Below are 13,301 nucleotides of genomic sequence, written 5' to 3' on the forward strand. Positions count from 1 at the left end.
CCTGTTCAGTCGAGCAAGTCTATATTTGCCAACATAGTTTGCTGTGTTGTGGATACGACCGCTTGCTTTAAAGATGATAATCGTGGTATAATATCTTGTACAATTTTTTTAACGTTGGCGCAGTTATGGTTATAAAGGTTGCCTGGGAGAAGTATTCGTTACTGTTCATTACCGATACAGTTAACTTCCTGATTTAACAATAAAGTGTTTATAATTACCTATTAACCACAAAGTCTCTTTTCTAACATGTACATATTGGCACGAAAGTAAATTATTTAATAATATTTCTAAATCCGATCGCGCGTACTTTGGATTTTCCAAAAACAAGGTTGCCAAACGACCGGACGTTTCGCAAATAGTATTAGCCAATATCCTTACGCATGCTGTGATCTGAACGAAAGAATAAAACTTTTAATACCACACATGTAAACATAGGCAAATATCATTTAAAAGTGCCTGCATACCTCTGTTACAGTGGTAATATTATTTGTAGCATTCTGATATAGATAATCCACTATCGAATGCATCGTTTTATATAAATAAATATTACATATCGCTCGCGAAGATAACAAAGCAAGCAGCCAAATAAAATATGGAGTTTCGAACGAGAGGTTTCTTTCTGTAGCAACCTTAACGAGTTCTATTATTTCATTCTCCCTAAAAATATTCGTGTGATTAACAATAGCGGTAGAAATATTAAAATATAGGCATACTAGAATAATTCTTACGAAATCTGTTGAAAACCGACGCGTACATAGTGCATAGCTGTGTATGCTACAGAAGGGAGAATAGTAATGTCGCAATTGCGAATCAGGGAAACAATGAATTTTAAACAGTCTTGCGCATGAAGAACTTCAAATGCTTTGCTACTCCCTGCAATTAAGTTTCCCACTGTCCACACGCAAACTTCCTAACAATGCAGTTACATTAATTCTGCTATTCACCTGTGAAATATCCTTTTTATCATTTTCTTTGTAACTTACCAGTAAAGGATAATTTAAGCAATCTAATTCTGTAATGAGATATGGTGCAATGCTTTTGGCTAACGAGGTACACGCTTTAACATTTCCAAGAGCTAAGTTGCAACAGCAACCGATAGCTGACAATTGAATAGTTGGATCGTTACTGGAAAAGTCACGTACTAGAGCAAATAAAATATTGTCTGTTTTCAGAAAGGATTTGACATTATCCTCGTCCTGTGAAAGAATAAAAACTATTATTATTATTTAATATATTATTCTATTCTTTGATTTGACTTGGAATTCTAACCTGTATAAGAGCGTTTTGCAATTGTTTGTACTCCTCAACAGATAACGTCTTTTTTTTAAGCGCTTTCGCCTTTTCAACAACAAATTCCGTCGTAAACGACGCATCTGGAATTATATTACCTAAAGCTACGCGACTTTTATTCAACGCCTTCGTACGATGCTCCTTTCTTTCCATATAGGTCAATTCTCTTAAACACTCCCTCATCATTTCTACGGAATCTTCCTTTTTCAGATAGTCTACCTCCATCCTTTCCTCCAATGGTTAAAAGAACTATAACAAATGCGAAAGAATAGCGCAGATTTGCAAAGGATACGTTTCAACGATGATGCAACGTTGATTGTTGATAGTTTACCATTTGCCGGGTAATCAGCTGATCGCATGTACGACAATGCGAATTCGTAAAAGTAGGCACTTACCTATACATATAACTGTATAATATTTCAACAAGAATAAAGATTTAATTTAAAAGATTTATTTTTCTCTTGTCGTTATTGTACATTAACATATAATTACAAAACTTTCCTTAACAATGGAGTCGTTCTAAAATGTTACGATATATTCGTTAATTTTTAACGATGGTAATTTGTGAAAAGTAATTAAAAATTCGCGTTGAGACACTCGTTGAGCGCGTCTGTTCCATCGTCTTCCTCTTCGTTTCGAGTGATCGACAGAATATTGTACACGGCATTCGGGAAGTCGGTCGTTGGACCGAGTATGTGCAACCGGATGTCGCATTTTTCCAACGCAAATTTCCATTTTAAATCTTCACGTTGAGGAAGTATCATTGCCTAGGGAAATTCACAAAATGTTTAAGACTGTGCTGCGTGCGTCAACGTCAGAGATAGGCAAAATGGTCTGCGGCAACCTGAAACTCGGTGGTGGTACAACCGAGAACGCGTTCAGCTGCGTCACCGGTTAATTTGCAGCCAATAAGGTATCCAGTGTCGTCTTTCAGGTTCACCTTTAGATTGAAACTTTTTGTATTCATAGGTGCACGGGTTCCGTTGCCTGATGGACACTCGAGATCCATACACGAGTCCTGATCGTCGGGAACGATTCTCTTGCATAACGCGCTGCAAATAACGAAAAGATCAAAAACGTTAAACAATCTAGTTACTAAGAAATCTAACTGAAGATACCATGTTCCATGTATAGTGGCACGTTTTTCTATGGACAACACAGACATCCGCCTAGGACGCTGATTAATTTTGTGTTATGTATCATAAATGAAGAAAATTGATAAAAATTGATTTGTGCTTTTTTTAACAAGCCAGGAATATAAGTTACAAACAGAAAAGAAACGAACCATCTTTTGGATATTATTCTTGGACTAAGGCTGTCCACGTTTATGTCAAGCACGTAGGCCTTCAAAATCGTCGCAAACTGGATTCTCTCTCCTTGTTTCGGTTTTTTGTTCAATTTGTTCGAGATATCTTGCACGGTCATCACGATGGTAATGGTATCCGCTAACGGAAAGAAGAACAAAGGAATGAGAGAAACAATTTTCTATAATTTAGTCTGATGTAATTTGATTCTATCGTTACGATTTGGCGGCGCGAACGAGCTCCCAGACATCGTGTCTAGATCATAATATTTTATCGAGTTCCTTATAGTTGTCGTTTGGGGCACGTCCGGATTTTCCGTGATCACTGTCTTCCTAGCTGAAATCGATTAACGACGCTACTTATATATTACGTTTTCATTTCATGTACAAAAAATGTGCAACAAATAAAATCTCTGTTAAAGTATGACCTATGGACAAGGCAGTTTTCTTCATGAAATTATCATACGCGATACGGGCGTCCGCGAGAAAAAGGACAGTCCGTTTCGGCTCCCAGAAAGCTGCTCTTTCGATCCATTCGTTGTCCCAGAGTACGAACGACACCACGTCTTCCGTCGACCCGTCCGTTACTTCGAACTTCCGGAACTTTATGTTCCTTCCGTCTCGGGTCATCACGTTACGAATATCGCCAACCTGTTGGCCATGCAAAGTATACATCGTTTGCGTCCAAGTCGTTCGGAGAAACAAAGAATGTACGATACAGTTAAATTTGTTATGATCGATAAACGGTAGCTTGATCGACTTCTCGATCCGTTCGAAACGTACAAACGTGACGACGACCAAGACGTCAACGTATTGATCGCGCAGCGTCTCCAGGTTCTCAAATATGCTTTTCAGACTTCGCAGCTCGGTCGGGTTCTTAATCGGGAGCCTCAGCAACGGTTCATACATTGCACGTGTTGGTGCGTCATGGGATTGCACCAACGCGTTGCCCTCGTTCACCGTCAAACTGCACGAGCTTGTCGCAGAAGGCACGAAAAGCTCATTTCTGTCGTCTGGACGACGCTCCATCACTTTCGGATTGATCACTTCCACTGCAAGTCGAATTTCATCGAAAGCTAATAGTTTCAGATCGAAAGTGAATTAATATAAAATTAAGTCAAAGATAAAAGAGTTCGCTAGAGATAGTATTTAAAAATTTAAATTCAATACGATTTATTTATTAACTTCTCGAAGGATGAATATTAAATGGATTTTACACACGAACCAGTCCGTAGATCCTCTGTAGTTTAATATATTTAGTATGATATATTTTTGAAATCTATAATAAGTGAATTTTATACGGAAATCAAACCCATGTCCATAATTAGGTACAAACCTACGCTGCCGATATGAAATTCCGAGGATAATTTTGTCACGTATTGTACGCTCCCCCATACGGTCACGTTTATAGAATATTCCTTGGAATCGCGCAACATGAATGTCCATACGCCTCGTTCGCCATGATTGACTAAAAAAAAAAACATTCGTTTTATTTATTCACGGGTAACTCTATATTCGACAGGAGTTTTACACGAATTAATCGTTCGTGTGCCTTTGAAAGAAAAAACTGAATAAAACTCGTACACCTAGTTCTGGCGGCATCGATAGTTTTCATGTTGAAGCTATTTATGATAATGCCGATGACGAGTGCATTTTGCGCGCCAGGCTGCAGCGAGTCCAACGCCTGTCTGTGTACGCCTGACATCCTTGATTCCTTCAACTTTTCTCGTTAAATCAAAATACTGTCCACCTCGAACCTTTTATTTTTCCGAGTAAGCTTCAAGAATGATTTTTGGCGCCGTTAACGCCAGCCACGTTCAAATTCGAAACTTCGAAATGCGATTCCACGTTTGGTTTACCCTATAAAGACCGATCGATGATCGAAAAGTCGTATATTACGAGCTACGAGTAAACATCGATAGAAATTTACGAATAGAGCCAATAGTAATCGGAAATGATAAATTTCAGTATCAGAAAAGAACACGACGAAGGGTTATTGCGAACGTAGCTTAATTTATGCGCGCCCTCTCGAACTGTTGGCAAGCCTGCAGCGGACGATACTTGATTCACTTTCATTGACTTTAGTGACGTCGATTCGTGGGAGGTGAACTTTCGTTTCAAGTCCATGATTTGAGACATTTATTAAAAGTTGTTGCGCGTCACGATAGTGCGAAACAATGGCTGACAACGAACAGAAAGCGATGCAGCTGCTGGCCGAGGCCGAGAAGAAACTCAGCACCAAAGGCTTTTTTGGTTCGCTGTTCAGGTAAGTTCCCTACATTGATTTGCTTCAACGTATCCGACACTTATACGCACCACTGTAACTTGCGTTACTTCGATTCACTAATTAGACAAATTTCCTACTCATCGTGTCATTTCTATTTATCGATAAATATTTTCTTTCTCAGCAATATTTTTTCGTAACGATGACTGTTAGATTGCATATACTCTTACACGAGTGTATATCTATATATGTATGAGTTGCCATACCGTCATGTTATAGCGTGTCAAAACTAAATTAAGATTGCATCGTCGACACTTCATTTCGTGTTGTCTGTCATATTCTGTTTCTCTACTTTGTGTTTCCATCGTATTCGTATTCGTAATTTCTACGATCGTTTAAGGGTTGCGTGACTCATGTTTCTGTTTGGTGAACTCGAACGTAAGAGAAATATTGGGAAATATTTTGCAATAATTTCAGAGTTAAAAGAAATACAAGCAACATAAACAATTCTGGTTAAGAGGTACTATTCCATGACAGAGGCTGGAACAGTTTACTCGTATCCCTGACCAACCAAAATTCTTGAAAAAGAAAACAATTGAATTTTTCTATGTATCTAATTTTTGTATTGCAGAGGATCCTCAAAAGTGGAGGAGGCTGTAGAATGTTATCAACGCGCTGCAAACATGTTCAAGATGGCAAAGAAGTGGAGTTCTGCTGGAAGCGCTTTCTTAGAAGCCGCTGAGTTACATCTGAAAGCTGGCAGTCGCCACGATGCAGCCAGTAATTACGTGGATGCTGCTAATTGTTTTAAGAAATCTAATACAAATGGTATAACTATATTTGCACAGCTATCTCTCTCTCTCTCTCTCTCTCTCTCTCTTGTTGTGTACATACAACGATAATTTGTTTTCAAATTTGAATTTATTTACAGAGGCAATTAGTTGCTTGTTAAAGGCGATCGAGATTTACACCGACATGGGTCGGTTTACAATGGCGGCTAAGCATCATCAAAGTATAGCCGAAATGTATGAAAGCGATGCGGTAGATCTCGAGCAAGCTGTTAATCATTACGAGCAAGCTGCTGACTACTTTCGTGGAGAGGAAAGCAATTCTTCCGCCAATAAGTGTCTTTTGAAGGTCGCGCAATACGCCGCGCAACTTGAAAAGTATGATAAGGCTATACAAATTTATGAACAGGTGAGTTACAATGTTACTTGTTTGTTTACCTGATAAAATAAACAGAATAATATTTTTTACACATTTTTGTTCTGTAGGTTGCTTCTGCATCTTTAGAAAGCTCTCTATTGAAATATAGCGCGAAAGAATATTTCTTTCGAGCGGCGCTATGTCACCTATGCGTTGATGTATTGAATGCGCAACATGCTATTGAACGTTATCAAGAACAGTATCCTGCATTCCAAGACTCTAGGGAGTACAAATTGATAAAGGTATGACGTAGAAAATTATACTCTACAAAATACACTGATAAAAATAGGAAATCATAAATTAAAATTTATTAAAACGAAATTTTACTTGGCTCTTGGTAGCTTTTACGATAGAAAAAGTGATTGGTCGTAAGAGCGATTTAATGGTACACGTTTCGATTTCCATTTCAGACACTAATAGAACACCTCGAGGAACAACACCTCGAAGGTTTTACAGAAGCGGTTAAGGAATATGATTCGATCTCACGATTGGATCAGTGGTACACGACAGTATTATTACGTATTAAAAAGCAAGTTAACGATAATCCAGATCTACGCTGATCGGTTGTTTCTTCTTCGTGCTATTTCCTGTCGATGATATTATCAATTCAACTCTATATGTATTCTTTTTTAAATCACGCCCTGCTTTCAGTGGAACTTGTAAAGTAGTTTCGTTTTTATACCCAAATATATTTTTCATAACATCTCCTAGCACTCTTGGCAACTATTACATGTTCATCTGTTCAGTTATCGTGTACGCATAGACTGTTGTCATCAAAGAGTATAAAGAATGAACTTGGAATATTCTGTGGAACTCGCTAGGTAATTAAAAATGCCGATGTATGGGGCATACAAATAAACATAGAAGTAAATAATATTGGAACTCTGTTGGTATTCATACTTATCGATACATAAATAGCTTGCCAACGAGCCACAGCTTGTGCAGTTTAATTCCGACATATGCAATCGCGATGAATTATCCAGACAAAAGTTATTAATTTTCATATGTTTAGCGATCTCTATAGATGTGGGACAGTTTCGAATGTATAATGTTTATAAAAGCTGTTAACGCTATTTATTGCTGGCTAGTAATACGAATTAATCATAAAAAGTAATTAAGTTACAGAGTGAAAATTTGTTACCCGTTCTTATTTGGGATTACGAGATATGTAATTTGCTTTCTGGAATTATAACCAAATGGTAGATTGTCGGTTGCTACCTTTACACTGCCAGAGTATCAGAATAGTAAATGTGGTGTACGCGTTACTCTTTCTTCTGACATTAATTACACTTTTCGTTAACATCGAACTTTATTCTTTCTCTTTCAAAAATTTTGTATATATATATATAACTGTAAATTTGAAGCACATATTTGGTATCAATTGGTTCTATTAATATTTCTTTGTACGGTAATGGAATGTTTCTAACGAAGCATCGAGCACTGTTTATTCATGGTTAAACATAATTGTAGGAACGGTTAGGAAATATAATCGTGATATGCATTTAAGGTTTATAACCAGGGCTGGTTTATCGTGAAAGTGAACGATACGTAACACTCGATTGCCTCCTTATTCGGAGCGCTGCGATGAGAAGTAAAGAAACAAAAATCAGTAAAGAAAAATACGATTTATAATATCTGGGCGCAGCTTTCCATATAGAATTGATAAAATAGTGACTCGGAAAATTATTGACGAGTTCTCTGGTCTACAAATAAACAAAGTATATTTAACATCATAACTCGAGCGATGGCCCTGATTGTAATGTTGTTTAACTTAACTTTTTTCATTGTTTTATGTTATAACTAAAGTACTGTTGTTTATATTTTCTAATGTTGAACATTGATTTTATCGAAATGTAGATGTATATTTGTACTTAGAAGTAGACGTGTATAGCACAGATTAGAGATTAGCAAGGACTTTCATCGGGTGTAAAATAATTTATTTCACGTTAATTTAATGTTATTTAACGAGTATATATTTCAATTTTGCAATTGCATTACAGCATTTTATATAATACGAGTTACATCATTTGGATATATTTATCAGACGTGTATAAATAATATTCCATTGTTAGGTAGAAGTAGCGATCACAACTTACATGCACAGAGTGTAACGAAGCACTAACGTCAGTGTACGAATTAGAATTCTATTACTAAGGCACATGATTTACTCTTTATTTTTTGAAAAAAAAAGAAAAAAAAAAAGAACTTACAGTTGTAAAGAAATTCGTTAATATTTTTCTTTCGTCAAAAGAGAACGACAAGAACTTGACGTACGTAAGAAGTAGCGACTACGACTGTGTAATCTTCCATGTAACAAATTCTTTGTATACATTTATATACACACGTATCTATGTCTAGCAGTTTCATCAGTTCTAATTTCTCGACTAAATGCATACCTTTTTTTTGATTACAGTAATGTGCTTAGATAAAACGTAAGGTATCATTTTCTCTAGAAAATAAGAGAGGATTGAAATTTGTTTCCAAAGTGTATATCAACGATGTGTGTAATTTTACGCGTATCATACGATTCAAGAAGAAAAAAATAGGTAGCATTGTTCGAATTTGTATTTGCGAAATATGTTTTTTCTTTTGTACGGTGGAAAAGTCAATGAACGTACAATACCGGATACTCTGGAAACGTAATACTATACTTCGTTTTCGTCGTGCGTGTGAAGGTTTATTTATTTACCTGTATATACATATACAGATATTGTGTATATTGTGTATATCGTTTTTTAGTTTGGGATTAAAATGAAACTATATTGAAAATGATAGAGGCGTTTTGTGACTTGACTCGCGTTGTTACGTTAGATATCTTAAAATGTTTGTTATAAACATTTTTGACGAACATGTCGAGTTTGAAATCAAGTTTACAACACCACTTAATAGATTCTCTAATGGTAATATTGATGTGCTTAACAAGCTATACAACCCCGTTATCGATACTAAAGGTAGTACCATACACAGCAATGAATATCTAGACACTGGTAACCATTTTATAAAGCGTCCTACGTATTATTATTCAATAAAATTAATTTAACATTCAATGGAGTACTCTAGAATGGTAGCGATATAGACAATATAATAGAGTTCTACGTTCGTCGGCAATTTAACGAAATTAATCGTTTCGAAGCATGCATAGTTTTCGTTTTTATAAAAACTTAAAATACGCAGCAACAATGTAGAAGAGCAGTTATTCGTTTCTCGTCTTGTATTGCGCGTAGTCGATCGCATATAACGATGGATTTACTTTGTAAATAAAGATACCTTATTGGATACGAATTCTACCTTTGGTGTATGTAGCACGGATATTTGTATTGTATTTTCAGTTTACGACTTACGATCGTGTCGATAACTAGTAGTAAATAAAAAGTAAACGAACTGAAAGTTCCGAAATAATGATTATAAACTGCAATTAAATGCTATTACATTCGCGTACTATTTATTTGTTATTTTTTAATTCATACTTTGAATTAATGTTTTCCAAAGTAAGGGGCGTAGTAGAAAATTTGTAACGCTGAAAAATATGCATAACTTATATGCACATATGTACATCTATTTGTACGTAACGCACTTGTCATCGATATCAACTAATTGAGTATTTTTTTGAAAAGAAGATTCAAACAATGAATAGATGGATGATAGTTAAAGACGCATTAAATCGTAGAACGTAAAATCCCTAGACGGAGAAGAAGATAGTCTCAGACCCAAAATGGTTGAGATGGTCTCATTTCCACGTTGTAGAGTATGTAAACGGAATTTATATTTACTTATTCCAAGTGATTGTAAACGAAATTAATTATTGTAAGCAAAATATAAAATATTATTTAGTAATTTTACGAAAGCTGAATTATGCGTTCGTAATTGTACAATTTTATAAGGTTACCCGCTCACAGAACAGCTCACAGAAAGCAATGGCTTTTCTGGATGCCCCTTTGGATCTAGTGGTCTTTCCTGAAATACCCTAGGACTTTTTCATTGAAAGAGTGTCCCAACTCCCAACCAATAGCATACAAGCTGCGGTCCTATACACGCGAAGCACGTATATGTATACATACTTTTCGCGATTCAAAAATGCGGTCACTGAACCTAAAAGCCTTAATATTTAAATATCGATTAAAAACAATTTCAATCCCAACGAAACCGTCGAGCGTCGGGCGATCGAGAAACTAAAATAGAACAATTTTTGAGTGATTGGTCGCGATCGCATCTGACTGAATAATCATTTAAATTTTTCTTCTGCTGTATATTATAAGCGACGGTTCCTCGTCCGGGGGAAGTACTTCACACGCGGATGATCGAAGACTGCTTGAGTGCTCGTTGCTCGTCCCAACTCCCAACAGATGTGCCGTCAGCACTCAGCACTGCTCACCAATAATTTTAAGCGAATTCGTTTCTCTTTTTAAAAATCAATTTATCACAACGATTCTCGATCGCGCAGAGTCATATAAAACCAATAAAATTGCTCTGCTCGTGGTTGCGGAAAATCGAGCCCCGGATCATCGAGGTGGCAAGGAATTCTTACGTTTGAATACGTTCATTCTCGGACAGGTGAGCGATCCACTCTTCGCTAACCGTTTCTTTCGTTCATTTTTCTGACATACTGTCTCGGAATTTCTCTCACGAACGCGATCCTGGCGGTAAATGACTGCTACGATTTGCTCGAAATGTACCTAATAATAACGTAACGAGAAGCAAATCTTTTGGCATCTTGGTCACCGATTTTTATAGGTTGGGTACATATCGGAGTAATCCGAATAGAAGGGAAAGTACGTAATGATAGTCTGTTAAAGAGAAAGGAACGAGGACTGTGCAGTCCAACGAAGATGTGCGAAGATGACTTGGCCACTTTCGAAATAATGTTTCGTTCACGTTTGAAATATTATTTCGAATAATCATGCTGCCTTGTTTCACGGGTTATCTTGGTTTTTCGAACACTTACGTTATTTCGTTTCAGGAGATAAATTCGCAGGTAACGATCGTGTATCTCTGATAATAAAATGCTAAATTGGTACTTCTATGGGACTTTGATGTATTTATATATATATATATATTTTCTCAATTTTCCTCATTTCAACTGCAACATTTCGACTGCATCAGATATCTAGAATTATTTATTTGGAAGGATACTTTCGTTAATTAATTATTATTGCTTTATCATTTTCAGAATGGCTCGTGGTCAGCAAAAGATTCAATCGCAGGCTAAAGCTGCGGAAAAAGCTGCAAAGGCAAAGAAACAGCAGGGACACAGTGCCACTGACCAAAAAAAGGCAGCTCAAAAAGCTTTAGTACACGTATGCTTGGTGTGCAAGGTGAGCGTACTTAAGGGTCTATTTAAATTCAATTGTAGCTATAAACGTAATGTTTAATGTTTGATGTGTTTGTAGGCACAGATGCCAGACCCAAAGACTTACAAGCAACACTTTGAAAACAAGCACCCTAAGAATGACTTACCAGATGACTTGAAAAATATATGAGGGTAGGACCTTTTGTAAGGGTGCAGAGCAGAAGTTTAAGAAAAAAAAAAAGAAGTTACTGCGAATGAGAAAAGTGATACAATTCGACACACAACCAGTCATTACATAGTCTCAAAGAAAAAAATTAATTGAACCTTGTTAGTGTTAAAAATGAACTATTGCACGTTTAAGAAATGAATTTTCGTGCACAACCCCAAATTATAATGACATTACCAAGACTCGTTCGCAAGGCGGAACTTTCATTTTCTTCCAAAGATGTCAAGCATTCTTCGTCTAATCCACGAGCACTAAGTTTTCACTTAAGCATAAAAGTAAATGAATATGTATATTGCTAACGAATAAAGTTTAATCGATTTAGCAGAATAATTCTAAATATTTATATGTACTTCAATGTCGTAGGCAGAAAAGCAGCGTTAATTACTTCGTTTTTCTATAACTAGAGAAGAAAGATCCTGATGCAAATGCCAAAAAGAAACGATGAGGAATAAGACAAAATCAATTGTACGGCGAATACAAATGTCTTTTGTACCGTATTACTAGATTACGAAAGTAATCGTAGCTATAGAGATTCTCGAATTAACGATTTAGATAGACGCAATTCGTTCGAATTGCACAGTTCTCGAGCATTAAAATGTTGTGAATAGTAAAAGAGAAGATAATTTACGAGGAACTGCCATTTTACTATGTCTCTGCCAATTGTTTTGTTACATAAGATTATTCTGTGACTAAAACATTGTATCGTATAACGGTCAGAAACGTTTGACCATTTGCCTTGGACTCTGCCCTTATTTTCACAGACTTACTCGTTCGCGGACGAACATGAGTGTAACGAGGAATTTTGTTTTTATACTATCAAAACTTAGTACTTCAACTTGTTTTGTTCTTCGATACTGAGAATAATCGATTTGTTCAATTTTGTTTCTTTCTTACGTGGATTTATTTCGTTAAATATATATACCGCATTGTACATTTGCTTCCATGCACCGAAAACAAATCTATGACAATGCTGAACTGCACAATCCGATCTATTAGTGTTTGGTACAGAATCTGTTATTCTCGGATTCATAGCTATCTATACCGTAATATACTGTGTCGCGAGGTATGCTTACTTACGACCACAGAATTTACATTACAAATGCATTGATCGGCGTTCGGTATCGACGAGGTTTATAGAAACTCGTAGCATATGTCAAGGTTAGATATAAGTACGCCACTTATGTAATTTGTTTTGACAAAATAATTATAGAATTTTACACCACAAACTGTGATTATACATATTATTTAACCAAAATGATTTCTAGTCATTCTGGAACGATGTTCAAACCCATGAGTCGATGACGTAAATGAGTCTAATGTATTTTTATATACCGTCATAATTCCTGGTACTGTGATTATACATAGTAAACGAATAACTGTGTTGATAAATAAAATTCGACGTTTTTCGTTCGATTTTTGGTAAAAGTATTTCATAAAAATTGTTTGAAAAATAAACGATTTATTTCTTGCTCTGTTGTATATTTATTGATAGTAGAATAATCGTTTTAATTTGACAAATTGACTGAAGACAACGAACACATGTACTTGGAACACGTTATTAGATTAAGGAAGTACATGCCATGATAACGAAATAATTATATGAAAAACTACGTTATTTAACCGATAAACTAGAGCCGTAGATCCTAGTAATAATTGAAGTAACATCGAGTAAAGATAAATAATAAAAAGAAATACGATAAAACGATAATGATATCACGTGGTTATCACGAGAAAAAGTTATCGATACAAGGAAAATGCTTCGCCA

At 36.0% G+C, this 13,301-nt stretch overlaps 4 protein-coding genes across 10 annotated transcripts; 2 read left to right on the forward strand and 2 right to left on the reverse strand.

Moving 5' to 3' along the window:
- LOC128886552 (uncharacterized) lies at positions 1 to 1,815 on the reverse strand. Of its 2 annotated transcripts, none has more exons than XM_054141524.1 (7): positions 1,686 to 1,815; positions 1,270 to 1,539; positions 984 to 1,196; positions 729 to 910; positions 465 to 657; positions 219 to 390; positions 1 to 142 (listed from the first exon to the last, which is right to left on the reverse strand). In XM_054141524.1, exons 2-7 carry the CDS (start codon positions 1,513 to 1,515, stop codon positions 6 to 8), a joined length of 1,143 nt encoding a protein of 380 aa, XP_053997499.1. In that variant the 5' UTR covers positions 1,516 to 1,539; positions 1,686 to 1,815; the 3' UTR covers positions 1 to 5. The 2 variants fall into 2 exon arrangements, with proteins under 2 accessions (XP_053997499.1, XP_053997498.1); XM_054141523.1 differs by having other exon boundaries at positions 1,622 to 1,761.
- LOC128886551 (meiosis-specific with OB domain-containing protein) lies at positions 1,726 to 5,362 on the reverse strand. Of its 4 annotated transcripts, none has more exons than XM_054141520.1 (8): positions 4,910 to 5,362; positions 4,178 to 4,453; positions 3,930 to 4,061; positions 3,022 to 3,645; positions 2,814 to 2,930; positions 2,576 to 2,735; positions 2,135 to 2,342; positions 1,726 to 2,057 (listed from the first exon to the last, which is right to left on the reverse strand). In XM_054141520.1, the coding sequence occupies exons 2-8, from the start codon at positions 4,296 to 4,298 to the stop codon at positions 1,866 to 1,868; spliced, it is 1,554 nt and encodes a 517-aa protein (XP_053997495.1). In that variant the 5' UTR covers positions 4,299 to 4,453; positions 4,910 to 5,362; the 3' UTR covers positions 1,726 to 1,865. The 4 variants fall into 4 exon arrangements, with proteins under 4 accessions (XP_053997495.1, XP_053997494.1, XP_053997497.1 ...); XM_054141519.1 differs by lacking the exon at positions 4,910 to 5,362 and adding an exon at positions 4,524 to 4,653; XM_054141522.1 differs by lacking the exon at positions 4,910 to 5,362 and having other exon boundaries at positions 3,022 to 3,244; positions 3,377 to 3,645; positions 4,178 to 4,508.
- LOC128886557 (alpha-soluble NSF attachment protein) lies at positions 4,644 to 9,305 on the forward strand. The gene is made up of 5 exons (XM_054141537.1): positions 4,644 to 4,859; positions 5,449 to 5,645; positions 5,749 to 6,014; positions 6,092 to 6,265; positions 6,434 to 9,305. Exons 1-5 carry the CDS (start codon positions 4,771 to 4,773, stop codon positions 6,581 to 6,583), a joined length of 876 nt encoding a protein of 291 aa, XP_053997512.1. The 5' UTR covers positions 4,644 to 4,770; the 3' UTR covers positions 6,584 to 9,305.
- Positions 9,306 to 10,287: 982 nt separating this feature from the next.
- On the forward strand, positions 10,288 to 13,005 carry LOC128886563 (zinc finger protein 706-like). Of its 3 annotated transcripts, XR_008459864.1 has the most exons (4): positions 10,288 to 10,574; positions 11,191 to 11,335; positions 11,411 to 11,811; positions 11,900 to 13,005. XR_008459864.1 is itself a non-coding variant. In XM_054141550.1 (3 exons), the coding sequence occupies exons 2-3, from the start codon at positions 11,192 to 11,194 to the stop codon at positions 11,498 to 11,500; spliced, it is 234 nt and encodes a 77-aa protein (XP_053997525.1). In that variant the 5' UTR covers positions 10,288 to 10,574; position 11,191; the 3' UTR covers positions 11,501 to 13,005. The 3 variants fall into 3 exon arrangements, 2 of the variants coding, with proteins under 2 accessions (XP_053997525.1, XP_053997526.1); XM_054141550.1 differs by having other exon boundaries at positions 11,411 to 13,005; XM_054141551.1 differs by lacking the exon at positions 10,288 to 10,574 and adding an exon at positions 10,600 to 10,995 and having other exon boundaries at positions 11,411 to 13,005.
- The last annotated feature ends 296 nt before the right edge of the window (positions 13,006 to 13,301 follow it).

The sequence above is a fragment of the Hylaeus anthracinus genome, unplaced genomic scaffold (genome assembly GCF_026225885.1).
Source record: "Hylaeus anthracinus isolate JK02 unplaced genomic scaffold, UHH_iyHylAnth1.0_haploid 11985, whole genome shotgun sequence".
NCBI lineage: Eukaryota > Metazoa > Arthropoda > Insecta > Hymenoptera > Colletidae > Hylaeus > Hylaeus anthracinus.